This window comes from Nycticebus coucang, chromosome 8 (genome assembly GCF_027406575.1).
Source record: "Nycticebus coucang isolate mNycCou1 chromosome 8, mNycCou1.pri, whole genome shotgun sequence".
In the NCBI taxonomy this organism is placed as follows: domain Eukaryota; kingdom Metazoa; phylum Chordata; class Mammalia; order Primates; family Lorisidae; genus Nycticebus; species Nycticebus coucang.
Window position 1 is genome coordinate 20,426,436 of NC_069787.1, and position 25,782 is coordinate 20,452,217.

Consider the following 25,782-nt stretch of genomic DNA (forward strand, 5'->3'; position numbering starts at 1 on the left):
GCCCACCTCCCTTCTGCGCAGCATACCTTAGCTGACCATGATTGGTCTCCCATAGGCTATGGCATGAAATCTGCCTCTCAGCAATCTGTCTTCATAGTTTACACTTTCACAACACTCCCTACCTTTTGGCTCCTCGATCTCAGAATTCTCCTGAGTGAACTGTCAAGCTCACCAGTGTATGTTGTTAGAGAGTTTACAATAAATTCTTTATGGCAATACAAAAAAAAAAAAACTTAGAAACTTAGAAAACCCCAGAGATAACCACAACACTCCTGGACATGATCAAGAAATACAGTATTGGGTGGAGGGAGGGTGTATTGGTGGGACTACACCTACAGTGCATCTCACAAGGGTACATGTGAACTTACCAACTGTAGAATGTAAATGTCTCAACATAATAACTACGAAAATGCCAGGAAGGCTATGTTAAACAGTGTGATGAACGTATGTCAAATGGTATATAAAATCAGTGTATGGTCCCCCATGATTGCATTAATGTACACAGCTATGATCTAATTAAAAAAAAAAAAAGAAAGAAAGACAGAAATACGGTATCATCTCAGGGTATAAAACCAATGTCCACAAATTAGTAGCCTTTGTATACACCAATAACCAATAACAGCCAAGTTAAGAAGCTAATCAAAGATTCAATTTACTTCACCATAGCTTCAGAGAAAATGAAATACCTAGGAACATACCTAACAAAAGAGGTAAAGGATCTCTATGAAACCTTAAGGAAAGGATAGCAGAAGATATCTACAAATGAAAGAACATACCATGCTCTTGACTGGAAAGAACGAACATTGTCAAAATGTCTATACTACCCAAAGCAATCTACAGATCCAACACGATCTCCATTAAAATACCAACATCAGTTTTTGAAGAACTGGAAAAAAAAATAGTACCTCATTTTTGAAGGGAACCAGAAAAAAAAAAAATACAGCCAAAACAATTTTTAGTAATAAAACAACTCCAGAAGCATCACCCGACCAGACTTTAGTTTACATTATAAGTCCACAATAATCAAATAGCATAGTATTGGCAGAAAAATTGAGACATAGACATACGAAATTAAATGGAAAACCAAGAGATGAAACCAGTCTTATACAGCCATCTGCACTTTGATAAACCAAACAGAAGCATGTACTGGGAAAAAGAATCCCTATTCAATAAATGGTGCTGTGAGAACCGGATAACAGCATGTAAAAACTGAAATTGGACCCATACCTTTCAGCACTTACAAAAACTAACCCAAGATGGACAAAAGATTTAAATCTGAGGCATAAAATGATACAAATTCTAGAAGAAAGTATGGGAAAATCTTTTCAGGTGTCAGCCTGGGAAAAGATTTTATGAAGACTTAAGTGGCAATCACAACAACAAGAAAAATAAACAAATGATACTTAATTAAACTGAAAAGCTTTTTCACAGATAAGGACACAAAAATTAAAGCAAATACACAACTTTCAGAATGGGAAAAGATATTTGCATATTATAAATCTGAAAAGGGCTTGATAACTAGGAACTCAAATTAATTCACACACACACACAAAGCACAAACAATCCTATCTATCACTGGGCAAGAGACAGGAAAAGAATCTTTTCTCAGGAAGACAGATTAATGGCTAAGAAACATATGAAAAAATGCTCATAGTCCCTAAACATCAGAGAAATGCAAATCAAAACTATCCTGAGATATTACTTAACCGTAGTGAGAATAGCTCACATCACAAAGTCCAGAGTTGCAGATGCTGGTGCAGATGTGGAGAGAGGGAAATATTTTTACACTGTTGGTGGGACTGCAAACTCATACACCCTGTTTGGAAAGAAGTATGAAGAATCCTCAAAAAATTCAAATTAGACATACCACGTGACCCTGCAATCCCACTACTAGGCATCTACCCACAAGAAAAAAAATCATTTTCTCATAAAAACATTTGCACCAAAATATTTATCATAGCTCAATTTACAATAGCCAAGATGTGGAAAAAACCTAAGTGCCCATCAACTTGGGAATGTATTAATAAGCTGTCGTATATGGATATCAAGGAGTGCTATTCAGCCATAAGAAAAAATGGTGACTTTACATATTTTGTAATAACCCGAATGGAGCTGAAACACATTCTTCTTAGTAAAGTATTACAAAAATGGACTTGATTTTATTATGAATCCAGTACATGATCTAACGCTTGTCTCCATAGGATAAAAACTTAATTCTATTCAAGTTGGGGGGAGGGTATGAGTGAGCAGGGAGAGGGAGGAGGGGGATGTGTGTATTCCTACTAAAGGGCAAAAAGTAGTGGTGTATAGCACAATTTCGGGGTGTGGAACATAACTACAAGAGAGATTCTACCAAACAAATTCAAAAATTGTGACCTGGTTGCTTGTACCCTCACAATAACCTGAGGTGGGGGGAAGACAGACCTTACTAAGTATATGTTTTGTTCAGTTTTGTTTAAGCAAAGGTTAGTGGAACTCTTCTGAGTCTTCTTATTTCTGTATCTGCCTGAGAGCTCTCATTTCAAATTCATTTTCAGACCTCCGATTCCTGGCTCCTTTTCCTGCTATTAAAAGAATGTTATTGTTTTATGATGTAGTATAGGTATTTCTTTCCAAGTTTGCTTTTTCCCTATGCGTTGGTTGTGAGTGACCATGAGCACACTCTAGCTTGCAGCATTAGTCTAGGCCTTAGCTTCAACTTTTTCCCTCATGCCTTTCTTAGACACTTGTTTTACTTCACAGGTGAGAAGAATTCAGTTGAAAGTGTGTGTAACTGAAAAGAGAAACTAACAGAAGAAATCCATAACACTGAAAGTTGGTTCTTGGAAAAGATCAGTAACATTGATAAATCTCCAACTGAACTAACCAAGGAAAAAAGAAAGATGCACAGGAAAGATGCAATCAGTAATGATTACATCTACATTAAAAAGATAAATTAGATGAAATAAGCCAATTCCTTATAAGACACAATTACCAAAAGAAGAAATAGAAAATTTTAATAGGTCTACAGCTATTAAAAAAAAAAAGAATCAATAATCAGTAATTTTCCAAAATAGAATACATAGGCAAAATGATTTCCCTTAAAGATGTAGCTCTTTAAACACATAAGGAAGGAATAATGATCATTTAATATAATCTCTTTCAAATAATAAAAGCAGAGGAAATAAGTTCATATTAATTCTACGAGGTAAAAATTGCCATAATACATAAACAAGATAAAGAAATTTCAAGAAGAGAAAACTGCAGACTAATATATCTCGTAAAAATAAATGGAAAAATCTTCAACAGACATTAACAAATTTAATCCAGCAATGTTTAAAAAGACTTTTGTACCACAACCAAGTGAAATTTATTCTAGTTAAATAAGATGGTTTGGTATGTGAAAATTAATTTATGAAATATTCTACCCCAGAAAAGACGTATCACATGATCATAACAATTGGTGCAGATAAAATTATTTGGCAAAATTTAACATCCATTCAAAACAAAAATTCTCAACACACTAGGAATGGATGAGAACTTCCTCACCTTGCTAAAGAATGTTTATAAAAAATGTAGCACTCACATCATGCTTAATGTTGAGAAACTGGATGCTACTACTCTAGATAGGGAAAAAAGGGAAGGATGTCTCCTCTCATCATTCTTAGTCAACACTGAATTGGAAATCCCAGCTGATGCAAGAATTAAAGAAATGGAAATAAAATGTACATAGATTGGATAGGAAGAAATAAAATTGTTGTTCATAGATAACAACTAAAAAACCTCTAAGAATGAACAAAAAATTTACAAAACCAATAAGTGATTGTAGTAAGGTCATGGGATACAAGATTAATATTACAAAGTCAATACTTTTCTTTATACTAATAATTTGCATCAAACAATTAAAATAGATTGGTATTTACATTATCACAAAAATGCAATTCTTATATATAAACCTAAAACAGTATGCATGTAACCTCTACAAAAATTTTATTAAAACAATTAAAGAGTATTTAAATAAGTGAAGAATTATTCTGTGCTCATAGATCAGAAGACTCAACATTGTTCATGTGTCAATTCTTCACAACTTGATCAGTAGATTTAATGCAATACTAATCAAAACCCCAGTTGCAATTTTGTACATATAGATCCTAAAGTTTGAACGGAAATGTAGTAAATCTAAACAAAACAAAAAGGAATTCTGAAAGAAAAAAATAGTTGGAGTATAGACATTACCTGACTTCAGAACAAGCTATAAAGCAATGGTAATTAATTCAGTGTGGTAATGGCAAAAGAATATAGAACAATAGAACAGAAGAAAGTACAAAACAGACCTACACAAAGATAATCTATCTTTGACAAAAAAGCAAAGGCAATGCAATGGAGGAAAATCTGTCTTTTCAACAAATACTAGAACAATTGGATGTCCCATGGTATCAAATTAATATAGACAGAGACTTCACGTCTGTCACAAAATTAAGGCAAAATAGACAATTTACCAAGATTTATAAGCCAAATCTATATAAGTTCTAGAAGATTACAGAGGAGAAAATGTAGCTAACCTTACATATGACAAGAAGATTTTACATTCAAGAGCAAAATCAAATTCCATTGGAAAAAATAATAAGTTAGACATCATTAAAATAAAACACTTGTGCTTTTTAGTGACTCTGTTGAAAGAATGAAAAGTCAAGCCACAGACCCGGATAAAATATTTATGAAATGTAGAGCATGCCAAGAGCCAGACGACCTCTGAGCATGATGATTTGCAGCCGGGGAATGGACCTCGGGAGATTCGTCCACAGGTGCTCCTTGTGGAGAAAGAGCCTGAGCCCATGGTGATACTTAGGCACGCAGTCATTGTCTAACACTCCCCTCACCTGTCTTGTTCTGTGTCAATAAAAGGCTACTGTGGAGGTTGCTCGTGGCTATCCTGCAAATAAGGTTAGCCGGCCTCCTACAAGCTTGTACTTCTAATCCATGTTATGCCTGGTTCCTTTCTGTGGCGATCGAGTCCAGGGCCATTAGGGCCACTAGGAGCTGCGACAATGAAACACATATCTGGTAAAAGACTTGTATCCAAAATATACAAAGAACACATAAAACTCAAGAATAAGAAAATAAATATCCCAATAAAAAAGTATATAAAAGATCTTAATAGACATCTTATAAAAGAATATAAGTAGATGACAAATAGGCATATTATAAGACATCCAACATCTTTTGTCATTAAAGATTGCCCATTAGACAAGAAGGAGATGCTACTAAATAGCTATTGGAATGACTAAAATAATAATAATAATAATAATAATAATAATGGCAAATGCTAGTGTCCATTAAGAGCAACAGGAGCTTTAATTTATTACTGTTGTTATTAGAAAATGGAACAGGACTACAATTACCAGTAGTAATTCACTGGTGGAGTAGAAATTTACTTAGCAAGCAGGGAGCAGAGTGAGTCTTGTGGTAATTAAATTAACATTAGAGACAAGAGTAAGATCACATATTTAACTTAATATAATTCAATTACTTGTATATACCAATATTTATAGATATGTATATTTAATAAGTAGCATATATATGTATGTGTGTGTGTATATATATATCTTTGTTCTGTCTTCTAAAAGGACCTGAATAAATGGCACTCCAATAGCAACAAACATACCTAACACCTAGATCATTGTTTCTAATACCACTCTCTAATAAAAGGAAACAGATTCTTAGAGAATTGACTAGTTCTGAGACTAGGGTACAAAAGGGAAAAGATAAGCTTGGCCCATCTTGTGGTGCCAAAAAATAAGAAAAAGCTAATGCTTAAATATATACACAAAATGCCCCACTCACTGATCAGGCATAACAAAAGGCACAAGATCCAACTGATCCCCGGGCCAAAGCTGAACAATTTGAGCAGCAAAATGCAGGTTACAATTCAATATATAAAATAAGTATACATGCATTAGTATTAACATAAATGAATTATTAAAAATTAATTAGGAAGAAGTGTCAAATCTCCTGGGTAGAAGAATCCCAATTAATTATGTTGATTCAATAACATACAGGAGGTGAAGCACATTTCTCCCTTTATTAAGTGTGGACTACACAGTTACCTCCTTCTGAAAGACCAGAAAGAGAATCCTGACGAAAACTACTTCAACTGGGTGATCCAAACCAGCATCAGCAAAGGTGTGACCTGGACATGATGTGATAAAAGTGATTCTTTAACTTCACGTTTTTCCTCCCTCAACTCATACCTCCAATCTAATTACAACAACAAAATATGTTAACAGAGCAGTCTCTTACAATAAAATTGACCACTACATCACAAACTGTCAAGGTCATCAAAAACAAGAAAAGTCTGAGCCATTGTTATAGCCAAGAGGAAGAATCCTAAGGAGCCAAGAGAACTCCACATAAAGTAATTCCCTGGATAGAACCTTGGAATAGAGGGAAGACATTAAGTAAAAATCAAGGAGATTTGAATAAAGTATAATCTTTAATTAATAATAATACTACATCAATATCAGTTGATTAATTATAAAGAATGTGCCATAGTAATGTAAGATGTTAATAACAGGGAAACTATGTGAGGGGTATTATGGGATCTTTCTGTACTAGCTGCTAAGTATTTCTTTTCTAAAATTATTATTTAAAAATCTGTTAGTTAAAAAAGTTGTGAAAGGAGAAAAAATAATTTCCTTTTTCTCAGAGATACAAAAAAGCCCTTAAATAATAGCCTAAAATTGGTTCTGCTAACTGAATTGGTAGTGACATTATCCAATCTCAATTTAACAAAGGGAAGCCTAGGAAAAAGGTAAGCAATAAACCTTTCAAAATAATGAATCTTTCTTCATTGAAAATCATAAGGAAAGCTGTTTCCAAGAGAAAAGTGTGATCTCACATTGTTACATCAATCCTAGATTTATTAGTTTGCCAGCTCCCTCCTTCCCCAGGGACTTTGCATGAGCTTGTTTGCTTCTCCAGGGTTTGGTGCCTGATCCTTTGAGAATCCTTCCTGATTGACTCACTCACTAAATGAAGAAATGAGGGGAGTAATGATTGAATCGGTTATTCAAGACATATTAGTTGAGTCAATAAATAATTGGTACTGAATTCGCCAGGTAAATCCATTGCTCTTAGAATGTCTCTGAAGATCATATTATCACACAAGTGTAATACAGAAACTATTTTCCTCCCTCATATGTGTTTTGTTTTTACTTACTCAGCCCAAGCAACTTTGAGGATTCCTAGATTAATAAAAGAGTTACTATTTATTGATTGCTACTGTGGGCCAGAAACCCTGGTAGGTGAGTTTAAAAGTATTTCCACTCCTTACAACAATCCTGCCATATCTATCTATCTATCTATCTATCTATCTATCTATCTATCTATCTATCTATCCATCCATCCCTCTATCTTTGCTTTCATTATACACATAGGAAAACTAACTAAAGTCACCTGGCTCTTGAGGGGGGGAAATTAGGACTTAAACCCTGATCTCTCTGAATTTAAGGTCCATGACTCTTTAGAACATCATGTTGTTTCAAATGTCAGTAAATCCGCTAGCAAATTGTTCGTTGCTAAGGTGAGTGCTTGCCTATGTAAGTGTTTGTTGGTGGTTAATGTTGATTTTCAAGGTCTGAACAATAGGCTTGAAGATGTGCTAGTTGTCAGATTCATTTGCATGGTCAATGGAAGTAAGTATTCCATGACTCCCCCTTATTATATTATGCCAAGCAATGTGAATCACGTTAAAATGCAAAGGCATTAGGAAAAACCCGAAGATTAGGTTTTAGTATAATTCTGGGACAACAATGTGTGGGAAAGACACTCGGTTTTCTATTCATTCAATTCATTGAGAGGGAGCAAAAATAAACTACTCATTAGGGACATCCAGATTGGAAATTATTACAACATATGACAAATTAAAAAAAAAAAAAAGCAACTGTTAAAGGCCCGAAAAGTCTAATTGCACCTAGCTGACATTAAAATGTATTGTCATCCTGAATGACTTAAAAATCTTTCTGCAGTATAAGCACAATGATGTCCACGTTGGTAAGAAGAAAAGCAAACATTATAAATAATAGGTCTTCTGTAATCTGAAAGTTCTGGAAGACCAAAACCATCATGGTGAGACTTCAAATCTATTGCTTAATATTAATAGCTAAGCTGTGTATCTTCTGTTTCATAAATTAGAAAAAAATAAATAAGATCTACATGTACACATAAATATAGTCCACTGCGTGGAGGCTCCAGAACACACAGGAACATTCAGTGCTGCTACTAATTTTATTTGCTTTCCAGTGCACTGACAGTAAAGTTACTAAATTAAGTTTTTTGTTTGTTTGTTTGTTTTTTGTTTTAAATATGTTTGGCTGTTTACAAAACCAGTAAAATAAAGTTATGGGGGAACATCAGTTTAATTTCCTCACTCAGAGCAAAGCCCCATATTTTCTTTAAAGGAGACACACAAATCTATCAGTCAATCATACTACATTTGCATAGCACCAGTACAAGCAAGTTCTCAGGATATTTTACAATACAATTAATTTGCAGCTTCGATAATTAAGAGTCTGCCATGTTAAACAAATGAGACAAAACTGAGAGTTGAAAACTGTAATCATGTCAGCTCTGAAACTCCAACCCAGAAAGTGAGTTGTGTATCCACAAAGTCATAGCAGTTAAAGCTCAGGCAGGTTACTGAAGCTTTGTAAAAGTCATAGCAGTTAAAGCTCAGGCAGGTTACTGAAGCTTTATATTTATTATTCTATACTCACATGATCCCACAGAGGTTAAAGATGGTTGGAATCTATGAGTAAACACTTCAGCCAGCCTTCCCCAGCCTCCACCCTGCATGGATAATTGCATCAACCTCCTATGTTAGTTGCTGTAACTGAAACTATCTTTTCAGAACTCTCCCTCATCACCTAAAAATATACCAGATTTTTAGAAATGGTCAACATTGCCCTCATCACATATTACCCTGTTTCCCCAAAAATAAGACATCCTCCGAAAATAAGACCTACTTACAGGAAAGATAAGATGTCCCCTGAAAATAAGACCTAGCGCATCTTTGGGAGCACACCTTAAAATAAAACACTGTCTTATTTTCGGGGAAACAGGGTACTATGAACAAATGGGATGTATTCTCCTAGTGGCCCTGATTGATTTTAGGAAACATTTATTTTTTCTAATTAAAATACAGCTTAATTTTATTAAAATTTATATTTTATAATTTTTAAAACTTTTAATACATAAAATTAAAACTTACTTCTTGCTGAAATATTAGTAATTATAGGTAACATAAATGGGAAATGTGTCAATATTTTGCTAAAATTTTTCAAGCCTTTTTCTAGTAAAATATTTATATAATTATGGTCATACTGTATCTGCATATTGAGAATTAAGTCACACACTAAAAAGGTAATTTGATGTAAATATTAAAGGTTTATGAGCATGAACTTTGAAGTCAGAATAAGTGAAATGTAGATTTAAATGCCAGATCTGCAACTGTTGCTGGTCAAGTCACTTATTTTTTCTAAACTCACTATACTTACCTTTATAATTAGCATTAAAAAAAGACTGGATAAATATACAAAAAGAAAACTTCTTCCTAGTAATTGAACAATTGGCAGACAAAATTGTGATTCCTAAAAAGGAAAAATAAATGAAAGGCTCTGGTAGCCCTGATTTTCCATATAGAGGCACTTTCTAGATCAGGGAGTAGAGAAGGGAGACATAAGTAGTATGGAAGTTTCACTGAGCAGAGGAGACAAAGATTAGAATTTGAGGGACAAAGTGGCTGGAATCACAGAGTAGATATTAGAAAGGATGGCACTGCTAAAGGAATGTGCTACAGAGATCTGCTTAGGAGCATCACATGAACTGGACAAAGAATGATTTTCAGAGCTCAGAAAGGTCTAGAAGACATGTCAGCACTTCCATGCCAGAGAAGAAAGACTTAATGAACATTTGGAACATTCAGTAGAGAGACTGATCTTAGTTATATACTAGCCTTAAAGTCTACTGTATACGTGTACTCTAAGAAAGCTTAATAGTATGTCACAGAAAAATCAAGAGAATACATAGTAAATTAACAACTGCCTATCAGAATAAATTCCAGCAGTCTTTGTATAAATATATCATAATCCATCAACAACATAACATTTTGGACTTCTATTACCATCTTAAATTACTAGATACCCAAACAAGCAATAAAATAAGAACCATGACCAGGAGAGAAAGAAGTCAAAAGAAACACACCCACAAGTGACAAAGATTATAGAATTAGCAAGCGAGGACTTTCTTACCAGCCATAGGGTTCCTGTTTAATAGGAAGGAATGGCTACTGGAAGAACTGCATGCCCCAGGCTCCATTTAAGAAAGAATATTTTTACTCAAGATTGCTTTGGCTATTTGGGCTCTTTTCTGGTTCCAAACAAAGTACGGAGTTATTTGTTCTAGATCTGTGAAATATGATGTTGATAATTTGATGAGAATTGCATTAAATCTGTAAATCACTTTGGGTGGTATAGACATTTTAACAATGTTGATTCTGCCAATCCATCAGCGTGATATGTCTTGCTGTTTTATTTATTTATTTATTTATTTATTTATTTATTTATTTATTTTTATTGTTAAATCATAGCTGTATACATTAGTGCAATCAAGGGGTACAATGTAGTGGTTTCATACACAATCTGAAATATTCTCATCAAACTGTTCAACATAGCCTTCATGGCATTTTCTTAGTTATTGTATGTAGACATTTGTATTCTGCATTGAGTAAGTTTCGCCTGTACCCATTCTAAGATGCACCATAGGTGGGGCCCCACCCATTACTCTCCCTTCACCCCAACCTCCCCCGTCCCTTCCCCTCCCTTGGCCCTTTCCCCATATTCTTGTGCTATAGTTGGGTTATAGCCTTCATATGAAAGCTACAAATTAGCTTCATAGTAGGGCTGAGTACATTGGATACTTTTTCTTCCATTCTTGAGATACTTTGCTAAGAAGAATATGTTCCAGCTCCATCCATGTAAACATGAACGAGGTTGTTTTCAAGTATCATCTGCAATTTCTTTCCTTACTGTCTCACAGTTCTCTCTTTCACCTTCTTGATTAAGTATTTCCTTAGGTATAATGTTTTCTTTGCAGCTATTGGGAATGGTATTGTGTCTTTGATTTGACTGTTATTGGTGTATATAAGTGCTACTGATTTGTGTACATTGATTTTGCAACCTGAGATTTTGCAGAATTTATTTATCAACTCTATGAGTCTTTTGGTGGGATATCTAGGTATTCTAGATATAAGATAATATCATCAGTACAAAGAGATGCTTTGACCTCATTTCCCCCATTTGGACATCCTTTTTTTTTTTCTTTCTCTTGCCTGATTTCTCTGTTTAAGAGCAATAAAAATAATGACAGTGGCACCCTTGACTTATTCCAGTTCTTAGGGGAAATGCTTTCAACTTTTCTCCATTCAGTATGATATGATTTTGGTTATGGGTTTGACATATAAGACTCTTATGCCTAGTTTGTTGTGGACATTTAGTCACGAAAGAGGGTTGAATTTTGTTGACTACTTTTTCTGTATCTATTGAGATGATCATACGGTCTTTGTTTTTGCTTCTGTTTATGTGGTGAGTCACATTTATTGATTTATGTAGGTCCAACCATCCTTGCATCTTAGGATGAAACCCACTTGGTCATGATAGATTATTTTTTGATGTGCTGTTGAATTTGATTTACTAGTATTTTATTAGAAATTTTTGCATCTATATTCATACAGGACATAGGTCTGTGACTTCAAACTCTACTGTAAGGCTATAGTAACCAAACAGCATAGTATTAGAACAAAAACAAAGACATACATCAATGGAACATTGATAAACATAGTAAATAACCCAAACACAAAATGATCCACCTACAGCCAACTGATCTTTGACAAAGCAGAGGATAATATACGCTAGGGAAAAGAAGCCCTATTCAATAAATGGCGCTGAGAAAATTGGATGGCCACATCCAGAATTAAGAAATGGGATCTATACTATCATTCACAAAAATTAATTTAAGATGGATATAAAACCATAAGAATTCTAGAAGAAAATATAGAGAAAACTCTTCTAGATATCAGCCTAGACTAATAATTTATGGCTGAAAACCCAGTGGAAATTACAATAAAAATGAGACTTGATTAAAATAAAAATCTTCTGCATAGCCAAGGAAATAACATCCAGAGCAAATATAAAACCTACAGAAGGGGAGAAAAATGTGTGTAAGCTATATATCCAATAAAAAGCTAACATCCAGAATTTCCAAGGAACTCAAACAAATCACCAAGAGAAAAACAACCCAATTAAAAAATGAGCAAAAGATATGCACAGAAGCTTTTCCAAAAGAAGATAGACAAATGGCCAACCATCATATGAGAAAATGTTCAAAATTGCTAATCATTGGAGAATTGCAAATTAAAACCACAATGAGATATGACCATAACCCTGTTAGAATAGCTTTTTTGTTAAAAAAGTCTAAAAAACAGTAGATGCTGGTGTGGATGCAGAGAGAAAATAACACACTTATACAGTGTTGGAGGGACTGCAAAATAGTACAACCTCCTTGGAAAAGAGTATAAAGATTCCTCAAAAATACTAAAAGTAGACCTACCATTCAATCTAGCAATCACACTAGTGGGTGTACAAAAAGGAAAAGAAGTTACTTTATCAAAAAGATACTGCACTCCAAAGTTTATTGTAGCACAATTCACAATTGCAAAGATGTGGAATCAAACCAAGTGTCCATCCATTCATGAGTGAATTAACAAAATGAGATATTTGTATAATATATGTATCACGGAGTACTACTCAACCATAAAAGGATGAATTAATATGTTTTAGAACAATTTGGATGGAACTGGAGATCATTATCCTAAGTGAAGTATCTAAACTATAGAAAAACAAATGCCACATGTACTCACCACTAAATTGGAATTAACTGATTAACACGTGTGTGCACAGAAGGAAGTAAAACTTGGTGGAAATCAAGCAGAGGGGAGCGGGAGGAGGGGAGAAGCAAAAATTTACCTAATGGGTATAATGAATACTATTTGGGGGACAGATGAGCACACTTACCCCTGTGACTCCAGCATTAAAAAAGCAATCCATGTAACAAAAAGCATTTGTAACCCTTTAATATTTTGAAATTAAAAAAAAGAATCTGTAGGGAAATTCAAGGCAATAGTGGAGATGAAAAAAAGAAAACTAGATGAAGTTTTTAGCCTCTGATGCTATAGCTATAGCAAACAGTATCGCAGCCCAACTCCTACCCAGGTAAACATAAAACCTTATGCTAAAAGTCCAGTCACCCCAATGTCTTTAAACTGATACATCGTGTCCAGACTTCAACAAAAAATTATAAAACATGCTATAAAAACACAGTCTGAAGAGAAAAAGCAACCATCAGAACCAGACTCAATATAGCAATGGTTTGGGGGTTATCAGACTAAATTAGTTATTATCAGTAATAGTATTACTATTATCAGAAATACTAATTTTAAATTACTATGATTAAAATGCTAAGAAATCTAATAAAAAAATAAACCACATGCAGGAATAGATGAATAATGTAAGCACATATAAAACAACAAAAGGATCAAAAATAAATACTAGAAATAAAATACATTGCAAAGCAAATGAGGAATATTTTTCATGAGCTCACAAGCGGACTGAACGAACGTGGCCAAGAAAAGAGTAAGGGGATGACCAGAGATATCAACAGGGTTTTCCAAATTGTAACTCACAGAGGCGAAAGCATTAAAAAGAAACCAACATAGCAGATTACCCAGGAACTGAGGGGGCCATTACAAATATTATAAGAGATAATGTAACAGGGATACTAGACAAGGAAGGAAGGAAGGAAGGAAGGGAGGGAGACAGGGACAGAGGGGAAACGAAGAGGAAGAGAGGGAGGGAGGGAGGGAAGAAAGAGAATGAAACAGGGAAAGAGAAAATTTTCAAAAAAGAAAAGAAAAGAAAATTAATTTGAAGTAATAAAGGTTAAAAATGTTCCAAAATTATTGACAGATACCAAACCATAGATTCAGACAGTACAAAGAAAACCAAGCAAAGATAAAGAAATACTAAAATGATTTTTATCTTTCAGAGAATATTCCCCAAAGGGATGTATTTCCTAGTTATGTGCATATATACATGTGTTATATTCTGCAAGTGTTTAATGAAAACCAATTATGTATCTCAGGAACTCTATTAGGTACAAATATGAAAAATTTAGTGAGAGTAAAATCTGGCACTGAAACTGGTCTTTCTTTTTTCCCTCCTAGCCACCTATTTACCTAATAATGATTTTGTCTTTCCCTCTTTTCTTTTTCTCTCCCCTCTATTTCTTAAAATAGATCAAGCCTACTTTAATGAATCTGTAGTGTATAGCCTAAAAAGTAGTGAATAATTGGATAGCAAATGTAATAAGAAAAAAAATGATTTCATTCCCCCCAACTCTGTTAGCTTTCCTCAGTTTTGAATGTATGAAACACCTTGCAAAAGAGTGATATAAGTGGACAAGATTACATAGACTAGTACAAAGAAGTTGCCACATTTGGAAAAAAAGACCAAAACCAACTGCTACACTGCAACATTTTTTATGAATAGATGTTGGAGAATGTTATTTATAACAAACATTCAGTAGAGTTCATAAAAATGCTTGGCAATACACCTAAAATATAGATTTATAATTTTAAAAATAAGAAGTTTGATTTTTGTTATTTTTTATTGTAATTTTGCCTATAACATAATTAATTTTCTAGCTAGTGTGTTGTTTTCTTTGCTAATTTTATAAATTTAGAAGATGATTTAGTATTTGGTAAATGTCAAAATATGAGGGAATAAGAAGCATTTTCAGTGTGTTTGCAATGTGTTGAATGCAATGTAATTTGTTTTCTGGAAACTCTTGGCAAGTATACATAAAATTCTCTTTGATGTAGCTCACATTTGCATGTTTTCCAAAGTACACGAAGTATTTTCACACTGACTTTGTTCTTCTGAACAAGTTGAGAAATGACTCTACACTCTAATTACACAAAATTTAAGTTTCTTATCTCGGGCATTTTAATGCTACCACTTTGACCCAGTGGATGCTTCCAGACTTTCCATTTTAACCCCAAGATATTGCTATATTAATTACCTAATTTCATAAGCATAATGTCAACCTTGATTAATTTTGTCAGATAAAATCTTATGGAGTACACTCCATATAATCAATTATTTCCTTGACTATCTTCAAGTAATAGTTTGGTAATTTTCATCATCTAATATCATTACATCTGCAGCAGTTTTTTCCTGTATAAACTTAACAAACACGATATATAAATTAGGGGCTTGAGGGAACATACCCATAAGACTTTCAATTTCAGAGACTCTTTTGTAACTATTATTTTTCCAACTCAAATTTTCCTGGATCAATTATTACAGAAGTTGAGGCACTCCCTTAATTTTTTAGGATTACACATTTTACCATGTGCAATTTAAATGGTTGTCAATTTGTTGATTGTTTCCATCACTGTGGGGTTAATAAAAAGAAATGTGTGAATGTTTTATTTATTTTTAAGTTACCACATATGCTTCACATTATTCCCAGGCTGCACCTGTCCAGATTGGATTTTTAGTCCCCTTCTTCAACATACAGTGAATTTTTTTAGCCAATACCCACAGCAGGAGTGAAGTGATGAAGCCAGACGGTGAACTCTAAGGCAAAACTGTCTTCCTCTGTCTTTTTCCTTTCTTTTTCCCCTGATCTCATAGCATGTTGGGCTGAAATTATGGATCTTCAGCAACATTTTAAGTGGAATAAATACGCCCTTCAAAAATGCAGGCTAAGTTATCACTTATCACCCATCTGCTTAAATGTGTGTGTGTGTGCGCATGTGTGTGTGCATGCGTGTGTGTGTGTGTGTATACACTGAGAGACTGAGAGAAAAGGAACAGGAGAAGGTGTTTCCATCTGTTCAATTCATCTAAAGGGTCCATGCATTATTCTTCAACTTTTCTACAGGTTTGAAAATATAGAAATAAATAAATGAGGGAGCAATTCAAAAACTATATTGATCATCTTCTGTCTTTTACATTCCTGTTCTAAAACTTCAGATCTGACCCTGATTGCTTCTTGCACTCTTTTATACTTCTCTCAACCCTGAGGCAGAGAGAATAGGACTGGTTCGGGAGAGATGAGAATTTTAGACTCTTTGATATAGCTAAGTTAGTTTGAATGTCCTCGCTAACTCAAATACTGAGTTATATAAAGTATTAATTGAATGGAATTTGCATTTGGGGGTCATAATTTAATGAACACTTCAGCCTAAATATTATCCATGCTCATCTTCACAACAAACATGCAAGGCAAGTATCACTATAATTCCTTCTAGATGAGAATAGGTAAATTCATAGAGGTTATAAACATGCTTGCTAATAATGAAATAACTCTTCAGAAAATTGGTAATTGAATCTACTTCCAATTTCAAAAGCAGTTATCTTACAATTTACTCAGGAGTTCCTAAACTCAAGTCTGAAATCAAATGAGCCGAGGTTTGCATTGCCCATTGCCCTGGTTTCTATCTGTTACCTAGGTTAGAATACAGTAGACTGATCATAGTTCACTGAAACCTCAAACTCCTGAGCTCATGTGATCCTCCTGCCTCAGCCTTCCAAGTACTTGGGACAACAGGGACACATCTTCGTGACTGGCTAGTTTTTTGTTTGCTTGCTTGCTTGCTTGTTTCCTTAGAAACAGCATCTCAACATGTTGCCCAGGCTGGTCTCAAACTCCTAGGTTCAATCAATCCTCTGGACTCAGCCTCCCAAAGTGCTAGAAATACAGGCATGAGCCACCACTCCCAGTCCCTCCTCTTCTTAATAGAAGCATGAGATCAAATGGGTTGCTTATCTAATCTGTGCCTCAGTTTCTCATATACATGTATAATGAAAAAAAAAGACTTGCTTTGAAAGAATATGAGAATTATGTATATCATATCAAAATGCTTAGATATAGGTGCTTAGCAAATAAAATTATTTTCATTAGATTCTTAAGAACTAGCCTCAATAATTTTCAGTTATTTTTATTACATAATAACACTTTTTTATTTCAGAAATCCATATTTCCTGATGCCAAGTATGATGGAATATGCTATTAATATTCTTTTCAGATACTTTCATTGCTTTTCTTATTAAAATAACCATCAAATTTTTGAAGTATTTTGCTGACAAACATTTTATGTTATTTTTGTAAGCCTGAATTTCTGAGAAAGCTTGAAAATGGTGAAATTTTATCATGTCTTAAAAGGCAGACAAATAAAAGCTGATTTGCAGCCCCATTTGCCACTTTCTAAAGAATCTCCATCAATCATAACTTATTGAACAAATACTAGGAGATTGGTACTGTGTGAAAATAAATATAGTCTCAAATTCATGAGAAATGAATAATCTGAGGAACTGAAAGATACATAAAATTTTATTTATTGGAAGGAAATGAAAAGATTTAGTAACTAGCATTATATGGATTATTGAGTATAGTTAGTTAATAAAAAGACTGAAACATTTAAAGATGTTTTCCACACTTTTGAAAAAAAAATCAGTTTCTAAATGTGATGGCCATTTTAGGAATGGACTTTGGATTTCAGGGTAAGCTCTCAGAGATTATAGGGTAGTCAATTCTTTCATTACTCAAAGTATGTTGTTCTGTGGGCCTATATTCCTAAACTGTGCCTGATAAACACTTTACTTATATGAGTAAAACTACAGGCTTCTACTACTAGAGAAAGTTGGGCTCAATTCTAATCTTCCATCATAAACAAAAGTGCATATTTTTCATTTATCAGAATTGCTGATTGATTAAGCAAGGAGACAGTCCAGGTTACATATTTTCTGAAAACACAGGACAAGATGGAGTGAAGGATATGTTGAGGGCTTAGCAACTTGCCCACCATCTATACAAGTGCACTTATTTCCTTGCAATGTGCTGCCTACATGGGTCTCATTATGCTCCCCAGCAATTTAGGGGAGAATTGGATCCCCAATCATTTTCAGAGTATTAGAAGTATTTGTTTAAATTCCAATCAGAAAGTTCCACTATTGCCCACCATTTGAAATCTATTTGGTAATTTACCTTAGAGCAATGTTTGAATAACAAAAAGATTTCTTTTTAAAAAAAAATTAAAGCAACCATAAAAAAAAAACAAAACCTTACTTGCCAAGGGCAAAGCATTCCAGTTTTACAGATGAATCCTTTGCAGCTTGTATAGTTTCAGGAAAACGCACTTCAATCTTTGGTTCATATTCCCCCATCACACCTGTTAAATATCAAAAGAGCTAGCAGAATTTCTGGAGAATAGAAGTTTTCTATGAAGTAAATGCTTCACCTCATTAACTGAAATTTGATTATTTGGTCTTAATAAGAGTTAGTGTTGCCAGTTAAGAACTGGATACATACAGATTCTAAAATGCTACTGAATTTTAAGAAAAGATCCTTCCTTCCTGTATCCAGATCTTTCTCCCCCTCATGGAACTCATGGGGCCAGATCTGACCAGAAATAGGAATTTTTCCGTTAACACTGTAAGAAGTCTGAGGCAGACAACTTAATCCAAACTATCAGTGTTTCTGCAGCAAGTCATCACACTAATTGAAATAAAGACATAAATATTTGCATGTTAGTATGATAAAGTTTTACTGCTCAATAAGTTTTCTGTACACCTGGAAAAAACTTCTTTCCTTTGCAGTTTTAAAATTTCCAACCCAAAGAATTGTGGCTATGAGCAAAGATAAAAATAAGACTGTGGTGTAACATATTGTAATTAGACTACCTACCAGAAAAGTTGTAACAAACAGAAATAGATCTGTAGTCTATCCACATTAGTGTAATTAATTTAATCAATGACACTTGAGATTCTTAAAAACTTAGACTGTTTTCTTTTATTTTTACACCAACCACCACAGTAATATATTCCTAAAATAAAAGCATCTACTGGAGGCCAATATGACTGCAGAAAATGTGAAAATTATAAAATGTATATATGAAATAAAAATACCTCACCTGTAAGACCTTGATTATTACAAACATTCAAAAATGTGATAGTTAAGAAAGTAGCATACTACTTTAACTAAATTGATTTTCTTTTTTTTTTTACTTTCTTGACATCTGATATTTCTTGCATGGTTGAGTTTTTTATTATATATAGGCTTCTGCTTTGTGTTTAGCATAAATATGTTAAAAGGAGTAGTGGGGATGAAAGATGGAAGAAATTAAGAAGTGGAGAGGCAGAATCTAAGAGTAGGGAGGGGAAAAATGGAAAAATATGGTAGCATTTCCATAAATATTGCTGGCTCATCAGCTTGTCCAGTTATGAATAGAGTACTCATACACATTGAAGGGGAGAAATTGGCTTTATTCATAAATCTCATGGTTGCTGAAATCTGAATTAAGACCCTTGCAAATATGTTCAGGTGGTAGGTTATTATAAAAGCTCTGTCATAAAAACTTTCTCTTTGGAGCTGGTTCCATAATTTTGTTTGCCATTATTAGCATTACATTCTTGTTTTTCTTAACTCTCCAAGGGAGTGGGAGCGGGGGACTCTATGAGCAATTGCATTTCAAGTCCAGAAACTGATCATAAAATGCATCAACAGATTTTCTAACTTTACATATCCCACTGTGAACATTTAATTAAAGAATCAACTAGAGGATTTTTCCGCTTCAGTGTCTTCCTTAGACTTTCTAGGTGTCTAAATCTTGTACCAGCTATGACTTGACTAAGCTAAAAAACTCATCAGAGACCTTTCTGAATTATGTTCCTTAGAGGAATATAATTACTATGAATCTTGTGTTTCATTCTTCTTTGGAATGCTCATAATTAATGTTGGCTTGCTTTCCTTTCCTTGGATATGAATATTTTTTTCCCATTTTGCCAGCCACAAGAATAAAGAGTGAACAAAGAAGGCAAATATGAGAAAAAAGGTGGGGCATTAATAAGAAGCCACATCTTTTGTCTCTTAAAAATATTGATTCAATTCTATCAATTTTTCAGCACCCACACGTGCACACATACACACACGCCAACTCCCCGAAACAAATGTCATTATTTTTAATGGATAGTCCTTAAGCAAAGAAAAAACAAGCTGTTACAATGCCAGAAAGGAGATGGCAAGGTATACCCAGAACCAAGTAAACTGCCCCATGTGGGTCAATTAGAGAATTTTCTATTATAATTTTGATGATATCTGATTTTTATCATACGTATGAGTTGACCCCTAAACTCATGGGGGATGTGGCTCTACTGAATAAGAGAAAGCAGAAAACTTTACAGGTATCTCTAGGTTTTAAGAGCCACGGACATAGTAAATTCCCAAGATAACTTGTTATCTTACCATCAGTGCGCTGCACCAACGGAGTGGGCGGTCCTTGAACACTTCTCTGGGCCTCCTTGTTTGTTATGAAGCAAGTGTAGTTACCCACATCTGATGGTTCCACTTTGGCAATGTACAGGTTTCCTGTCTCTTGGGAAACAAATCGCCTGTTGTCCTCTTGGACGTATAAAGGGTTGTCATTGAAGGTCCATGCATAAGATAAATCTGAAAAACGGGGGAAAAACATACTGTTTTTACTTCTTTCATTCTGTTTTGAGAATTCTGTTTCCTACTTCTCCATAATTAGAATAAAACTGTGCTCACACTTGTTCAGTTTCTAGCTGATGTCCTGATATAATTGCAATTTTTCTTTATATTGAAATATATCCCAGTTCAGATGAAAAATTACATAGTCACACTGCCCATCATTGATGTTTATAGAGTGAAGATGTGGTAATAGGATAGATATCAAGGGTATACATGAATGAGTTTGTTAAGAAAAGTTGTAAGATATATGAAATATTATAGGCTTAAAATGCACACTGAATTATGTCAGCAATGCTGAAAGTGTCATCAAAAGGATTAAACATATGTAGGAGTATCTGTTAAAATGTTAGCGTAGGGGGAGGAGACAAGATGGCTGACTGAAGCCAGCTTTCCACAGAGGCTCATGTCCAGAAGGAGAGTTAAAGGACAAAAATTCAGCAAGTAACCTGGTGGATTTGAGTTGCACTAAGAGAGAAGGTTGTAGAACGCATGGCAACCCTGCTGAGGTGAGCTGTGACCACAAGAATACAAACAAAAGGTACAAAATCCATCATCAAGCGGACGGGAGTCCCCTCCCCCATAAGAACGGCTCAGAGTGCCCCACAAACAACCGGGCAGAGTTCAAAGGTCCTCCCACTACACTCCACGGGAGAGACCCTCTAAAAACTGGACCTACCTACCCTACTAGGGTGCCACAGCATCCTGCTGCCAGGCATAAAACTGTATAAACTGTGTATAGTCTCTACCTGGAATTCTGAGCTCCCAGTGCTCCCCTTCACTCACACTGGGGTCTGGAGGCCAGTCCCGGTTGGTCGGTGGAGAGGGGACTGCACCAGAGAGGCAGTTTCCTGAGGCACAGTGCGACAGCCATCTTTTGATGATAATACGGCCAGGCATAAAACTGTGTAGAGCTGTGTGTGTTCTCTGCCTGCAGCCCCAGGCTTCCAGCGCTCCCCATGCTCCCCTCTGCTCTCGCTCCAAGGTCTGGAGGCCTGTCCCCCAGGGGTCCAGACTCTTGGGCGATTGCTCAAGGGATGTAGACAGTGCTGGACTGCAGCTGGTCAGTGCAGACTCTGGGGTATGGGAGCAGAGAGAGGACAGTTGGCCAGAGGGGAGCTGCACCGGAGCAATGGTTGCCTGAGCCATAAGGCAGCAGCCCTCTTTTGCTAGCAATACGGCTCACTACAGAATATTCTGAAGCCACACTCCCTGTCTCCCTGGGCAACCAGAGACTCTGAGTTTGCCTGAGGCAACTCCAACTTGCAAACCAGGGAAACTCCCAGGGCAGGGCAGATCCAGAGTTCCGCTTTACTAAACCTAAGACGCACCTGGCCCTCAGGGGATCATCAGCCTATAGACAATACAAGAGCAAAGACAAGCTGATTTGGAACTCAATTCAGCTTCTCTTCTGCAGGGGAAACGCAGAGTTGTTCTGTTCTGTTCTGTCAGTAACATTAATCAGGGGCGAGACTGGACCTGAGTGAAAACTCCTTAATCTTCATCAAGCACCTGAGGTTGTCAGGCCTCACCTCCTCCTGCTAGAGAGAGGCAGAGCACAGCAGCCTGGCAGACTTCCATGTGATTCAGGCAGATGCAAACTCCTGGAGTACCGATTCACTACAGGCAACTGGGTCAGCCAACTGTAGAGCTATCTGTGACTGGGTGTGAAGTTGTGCAAGGTAGGGAAGGAGGCAGCAACCTTCCCAGACTGATCTATTGGCTGGGTGGCTTCTCCTGACACCAGGCAGCACTGGAGCAAGCCACACCAGAGTAGTCACCAGACCCTGTGATCCAGTTCCCAGAGACCTCTTAAACTCTCTCACCCGAGACAGGTGCAGACTGAGACAATTGATTTGGACATTTTTGAACTGAACCAATAGCCTGAGGACAAATCAGGTGGTGCCATGGGTGCACGGTGGTAGCAAGGCTTGATTTTTCTTTTCCAATTGTTTTCCTGTGGGGGGTGGGGTGACTTAATTGCTGATATTGCTCCACAGCTCAGACTTCAATCCAAAGTATCTGTTTCACTAGGGTGGAACAGAAACCAGCTGAAAACAAGACAGAACCACTTAGCCCCACCACACCAGACAGGGCCCCAGTTTCTCAGGCCACAACACTGTACAGGCCCTCAACAAAGCCCCAGGAGAAAAAATCAGAGGGAGTAAAACAACCATGGGACGGAATCAGCGGAAAAACTCTGGTAACATGAATAACCAGAATAGATCGACCCCCCCAAGGAAAGATATGGCAAATGTAATTGAAGATCCCATTCATAAACAACTGGCTGAGATGTCAGAAATCGAATTCAGAAATTGGATTGCAGACAAATTAACAAAGTGGAATTAGGAATTCGAGGAGAAATTCAAAAGTTGTCTCAAGAATTAAACGAATATAAAGACAAAACCACCAAAGACTTAGAAACACTGAAGCAAGAATTTGCAGCCCTCAAAGATATGAAAAATACAGTAGGATCCCTCAGCAACAGAATGGAGCAAGCAGAAGAAAGGATTTCTGACATCGAAGATAAAGCCTTTGAAAGATCCCGAACTCTCAAAGAGGAAGAGAAATGCAGAGCAAAAATGGATCATTCTCTCTGAGAGCTCTGGGATAATTCGAAGAAGGCGAATATCCGAATCATTGGAGTTCTAGAAACAGATGAAGTGGCCTCGCTGGCACAGAGGCCTTTCTGCATGAAATTATGAAAGAGAACTTTCCAGACATGCCTAGAGATTCTGAAATTCAGATAGCAGACAGCTTCAGAACCCCAGCACGACTCAACCCCAATAAGACATCCCCCAGGAATATCATAATTAACTTCACCAAAGTTAATATGAAGGAGAAAATCCTCAAAGCTGCCAGGAGAAAGAAAACCTATACCTTCAAAGGGAAGGATATTAGAATGACTGCAGATCTCTCTGCTGAAACTTTTCAAGCCAGAAGAGGGTGGTCACCGACTTTTAATCTCCTAAAGCAAAATAACTTTAAACCCCGGATCTTGTATCCAGCTAAACTGAGTTTCATTTACGATGGAGAAATTAAATACTTTAATGACATTCAGATGTTGAAAAAATTTGCCATAACCAAACCAGCTCTTCAGGATATTCTCAAACCTATCCTCCATAATGACCAACCCAATCCTATACCACAAAAGTAAACTCACTCAGAAACTTCGGATCAAACTCCAATTTCCACACTGGCGAAAGGATTAAATATGGCCACTGGACTTTTGAAAAACTCAATACCCAAAACTTCACCAGACTTATCAATATTCTCCATTAATGTGAACGGCTTAAACTGTCCTCTAAAGAGGCATAGGTTAGCTGACTGGATACAAAAACTCAGGCCAGATATTTGTGGCATACAAGAGTCACATCTTAACCTAAAAGACAAACACAGACTCAGGGTGAAAGGATGGTCATCCATATTTCAGGCAAACGGTAATCAGAAAAAAGCAAGTGTTGCAATTTTATTTGCACATACAATAGGCTTTAAACCAACACAAGTAAGGAAGGACAAGAATGGTCACTTCATATTTGTTAAGGGTAATACTCAATGTGATGAGATCTCAATTATTAATATCTATGCACCCAACCAGAATGCACCTCAATTTATAAGAGAAACTCTAACAGACATGAGCAACTTGATTTCCTCCAGCTCCATAATAGTCAGAGATTTCAACACTCCTTTGGCAGTGTTGGATCAATCCTCCAACAAGAAGCTGAGCAAAGAAATCTTAGATTTAAATAGCCGGGCGATGTGGCGGGCGCCTGTAGTCCCAGGTGCTCGGGAGGCTGAGGCAGGAGAATCGCTTAAGCCCAGGAGTTGGAGGTTGCTGTGAGCTGTGTGAGGCCACGGCACTCTACAGAGGGCCATAAAGTGAGACTCTGTCTCTACAAAAAAAAAAAAAAGAAATCTTAGATTTAAACCTAACCATCCAACATTTGGATTTAGCAGACATCTACAGAATATTTCATCCCAACAAAACTGAATACACACACTTCTCATCAGCCCACGGAACTTACTCCAAAATCGATCACATCTTAGGTCACAAGTCTAACTTCAGTAAATTTAAAGGAATAGAAATTATTCCATGCATCTTCTCTGACCACCATGGAATAAAACTTGAGCTGAGTAACAACAGGAATCTGCATACTCATACAAAAACATGGAAGTTAAATAACCTTATGCTGAATGATAGCTGGGTCAGAGATGAGATTAAGAAAGAAATCGCCAATTTTTTGGAACAAAACTACAATGAAGACATGAACTATCAGAACCTCTGGGACACAGCAAAGGCAGTTCTAAGAGGGAAATTTATAGCACTGCAAGCCTTCCTCAAGAGAATGGAAAGAGAGGAAGTTAACAACTTAATGGGACATCTCAAGCAACTGAAAAAGGAAGAATATTCCAACCCCAAACCCAATAGAAGAAAAGAAATAACCATATTGAGCAGAATTAAAGGAAATTGAAAGCAAAAGAATAATACAACAGATCAATAACTCAAAAAGCTGGTTTTTCAAAAAGGTCAATAAAATAGATAAACCTTTGGCCAACCTAACCAGGAAAAAAGGAGTAAAATCTCTAATCTCATCAATCAGAAACAACAAAGACGAAATAACAACAGACTCCTCAGAAATCAAAAAAATCCTTAATAAATATTACAAGAAACTTTATTGTCAGAAATATGAAAATTTGAAGGAAATTGACCAATACTTGGAAGCACGTCACGTTCCAAGACTTAGCCAGAATCAAGTGGAAATGTTGAACAGGCCCATAACAAGCTCGGAAATAGCATCAACCATACAAAACCTCCCAAAAAGAAAAGTGGGACCAGATGGTTTCACGTCTGAATTCTACCAAACCTTAAAAGAGGAATTAGTACCTATATTACTCAACCTGTTCCAAAAGGTAGAAAAAGAAGAAAGACTACTCAACACGTTCTATGAAGCAAACATCACCCTGATCCCCAAACCAGGAAAAGACCCAACAAGAAAAGAAAATTATAGACTGATATCACTAATGAATATAGATGCAAAAATATCCAACAAGATCCTAACAAACAGAGTCCAGCAACACATCAAACAAATTATACATCATGACCAAGTCGGTTTTATCCCAGGATCTCAAGGCTGGTTC

The 25,782-nt window shown here is 35.9% G+C and overlaps 1 protein-coding gene across 2 annotated transcripts in view; it reads right to left on the bottom strand.

Moving 5' to 3' along the window:
- Window positions 1-25,782, bottom strand: part of CNTN6 (contactin 6) — a 353,237-nt gene that overhangs the window by 120,128 nt on the left and 207,327 nt on the right. Inside the window, exons 6-7 of one of the 2 annotated variants that reach the window (XM_053600444.1) lie at window positions 20,401-20,604; window positions 18,226-18,328 (exon numbers count right to left, since the gene is read on the bottom strand). In XM_053600444.1, coding sequence (XP_053456419.1) covers window positions 18,226-18,328; window positions 20,401-20,604 — 307 coding nt within the window. The remainder of the gene's footprint in view (window positions 1-18,225; window positions 18,329-20,400; window positions 20,605-25,782) is intronic. The other variant, XM_053600445.1, reaches the window with a different exon arrangement.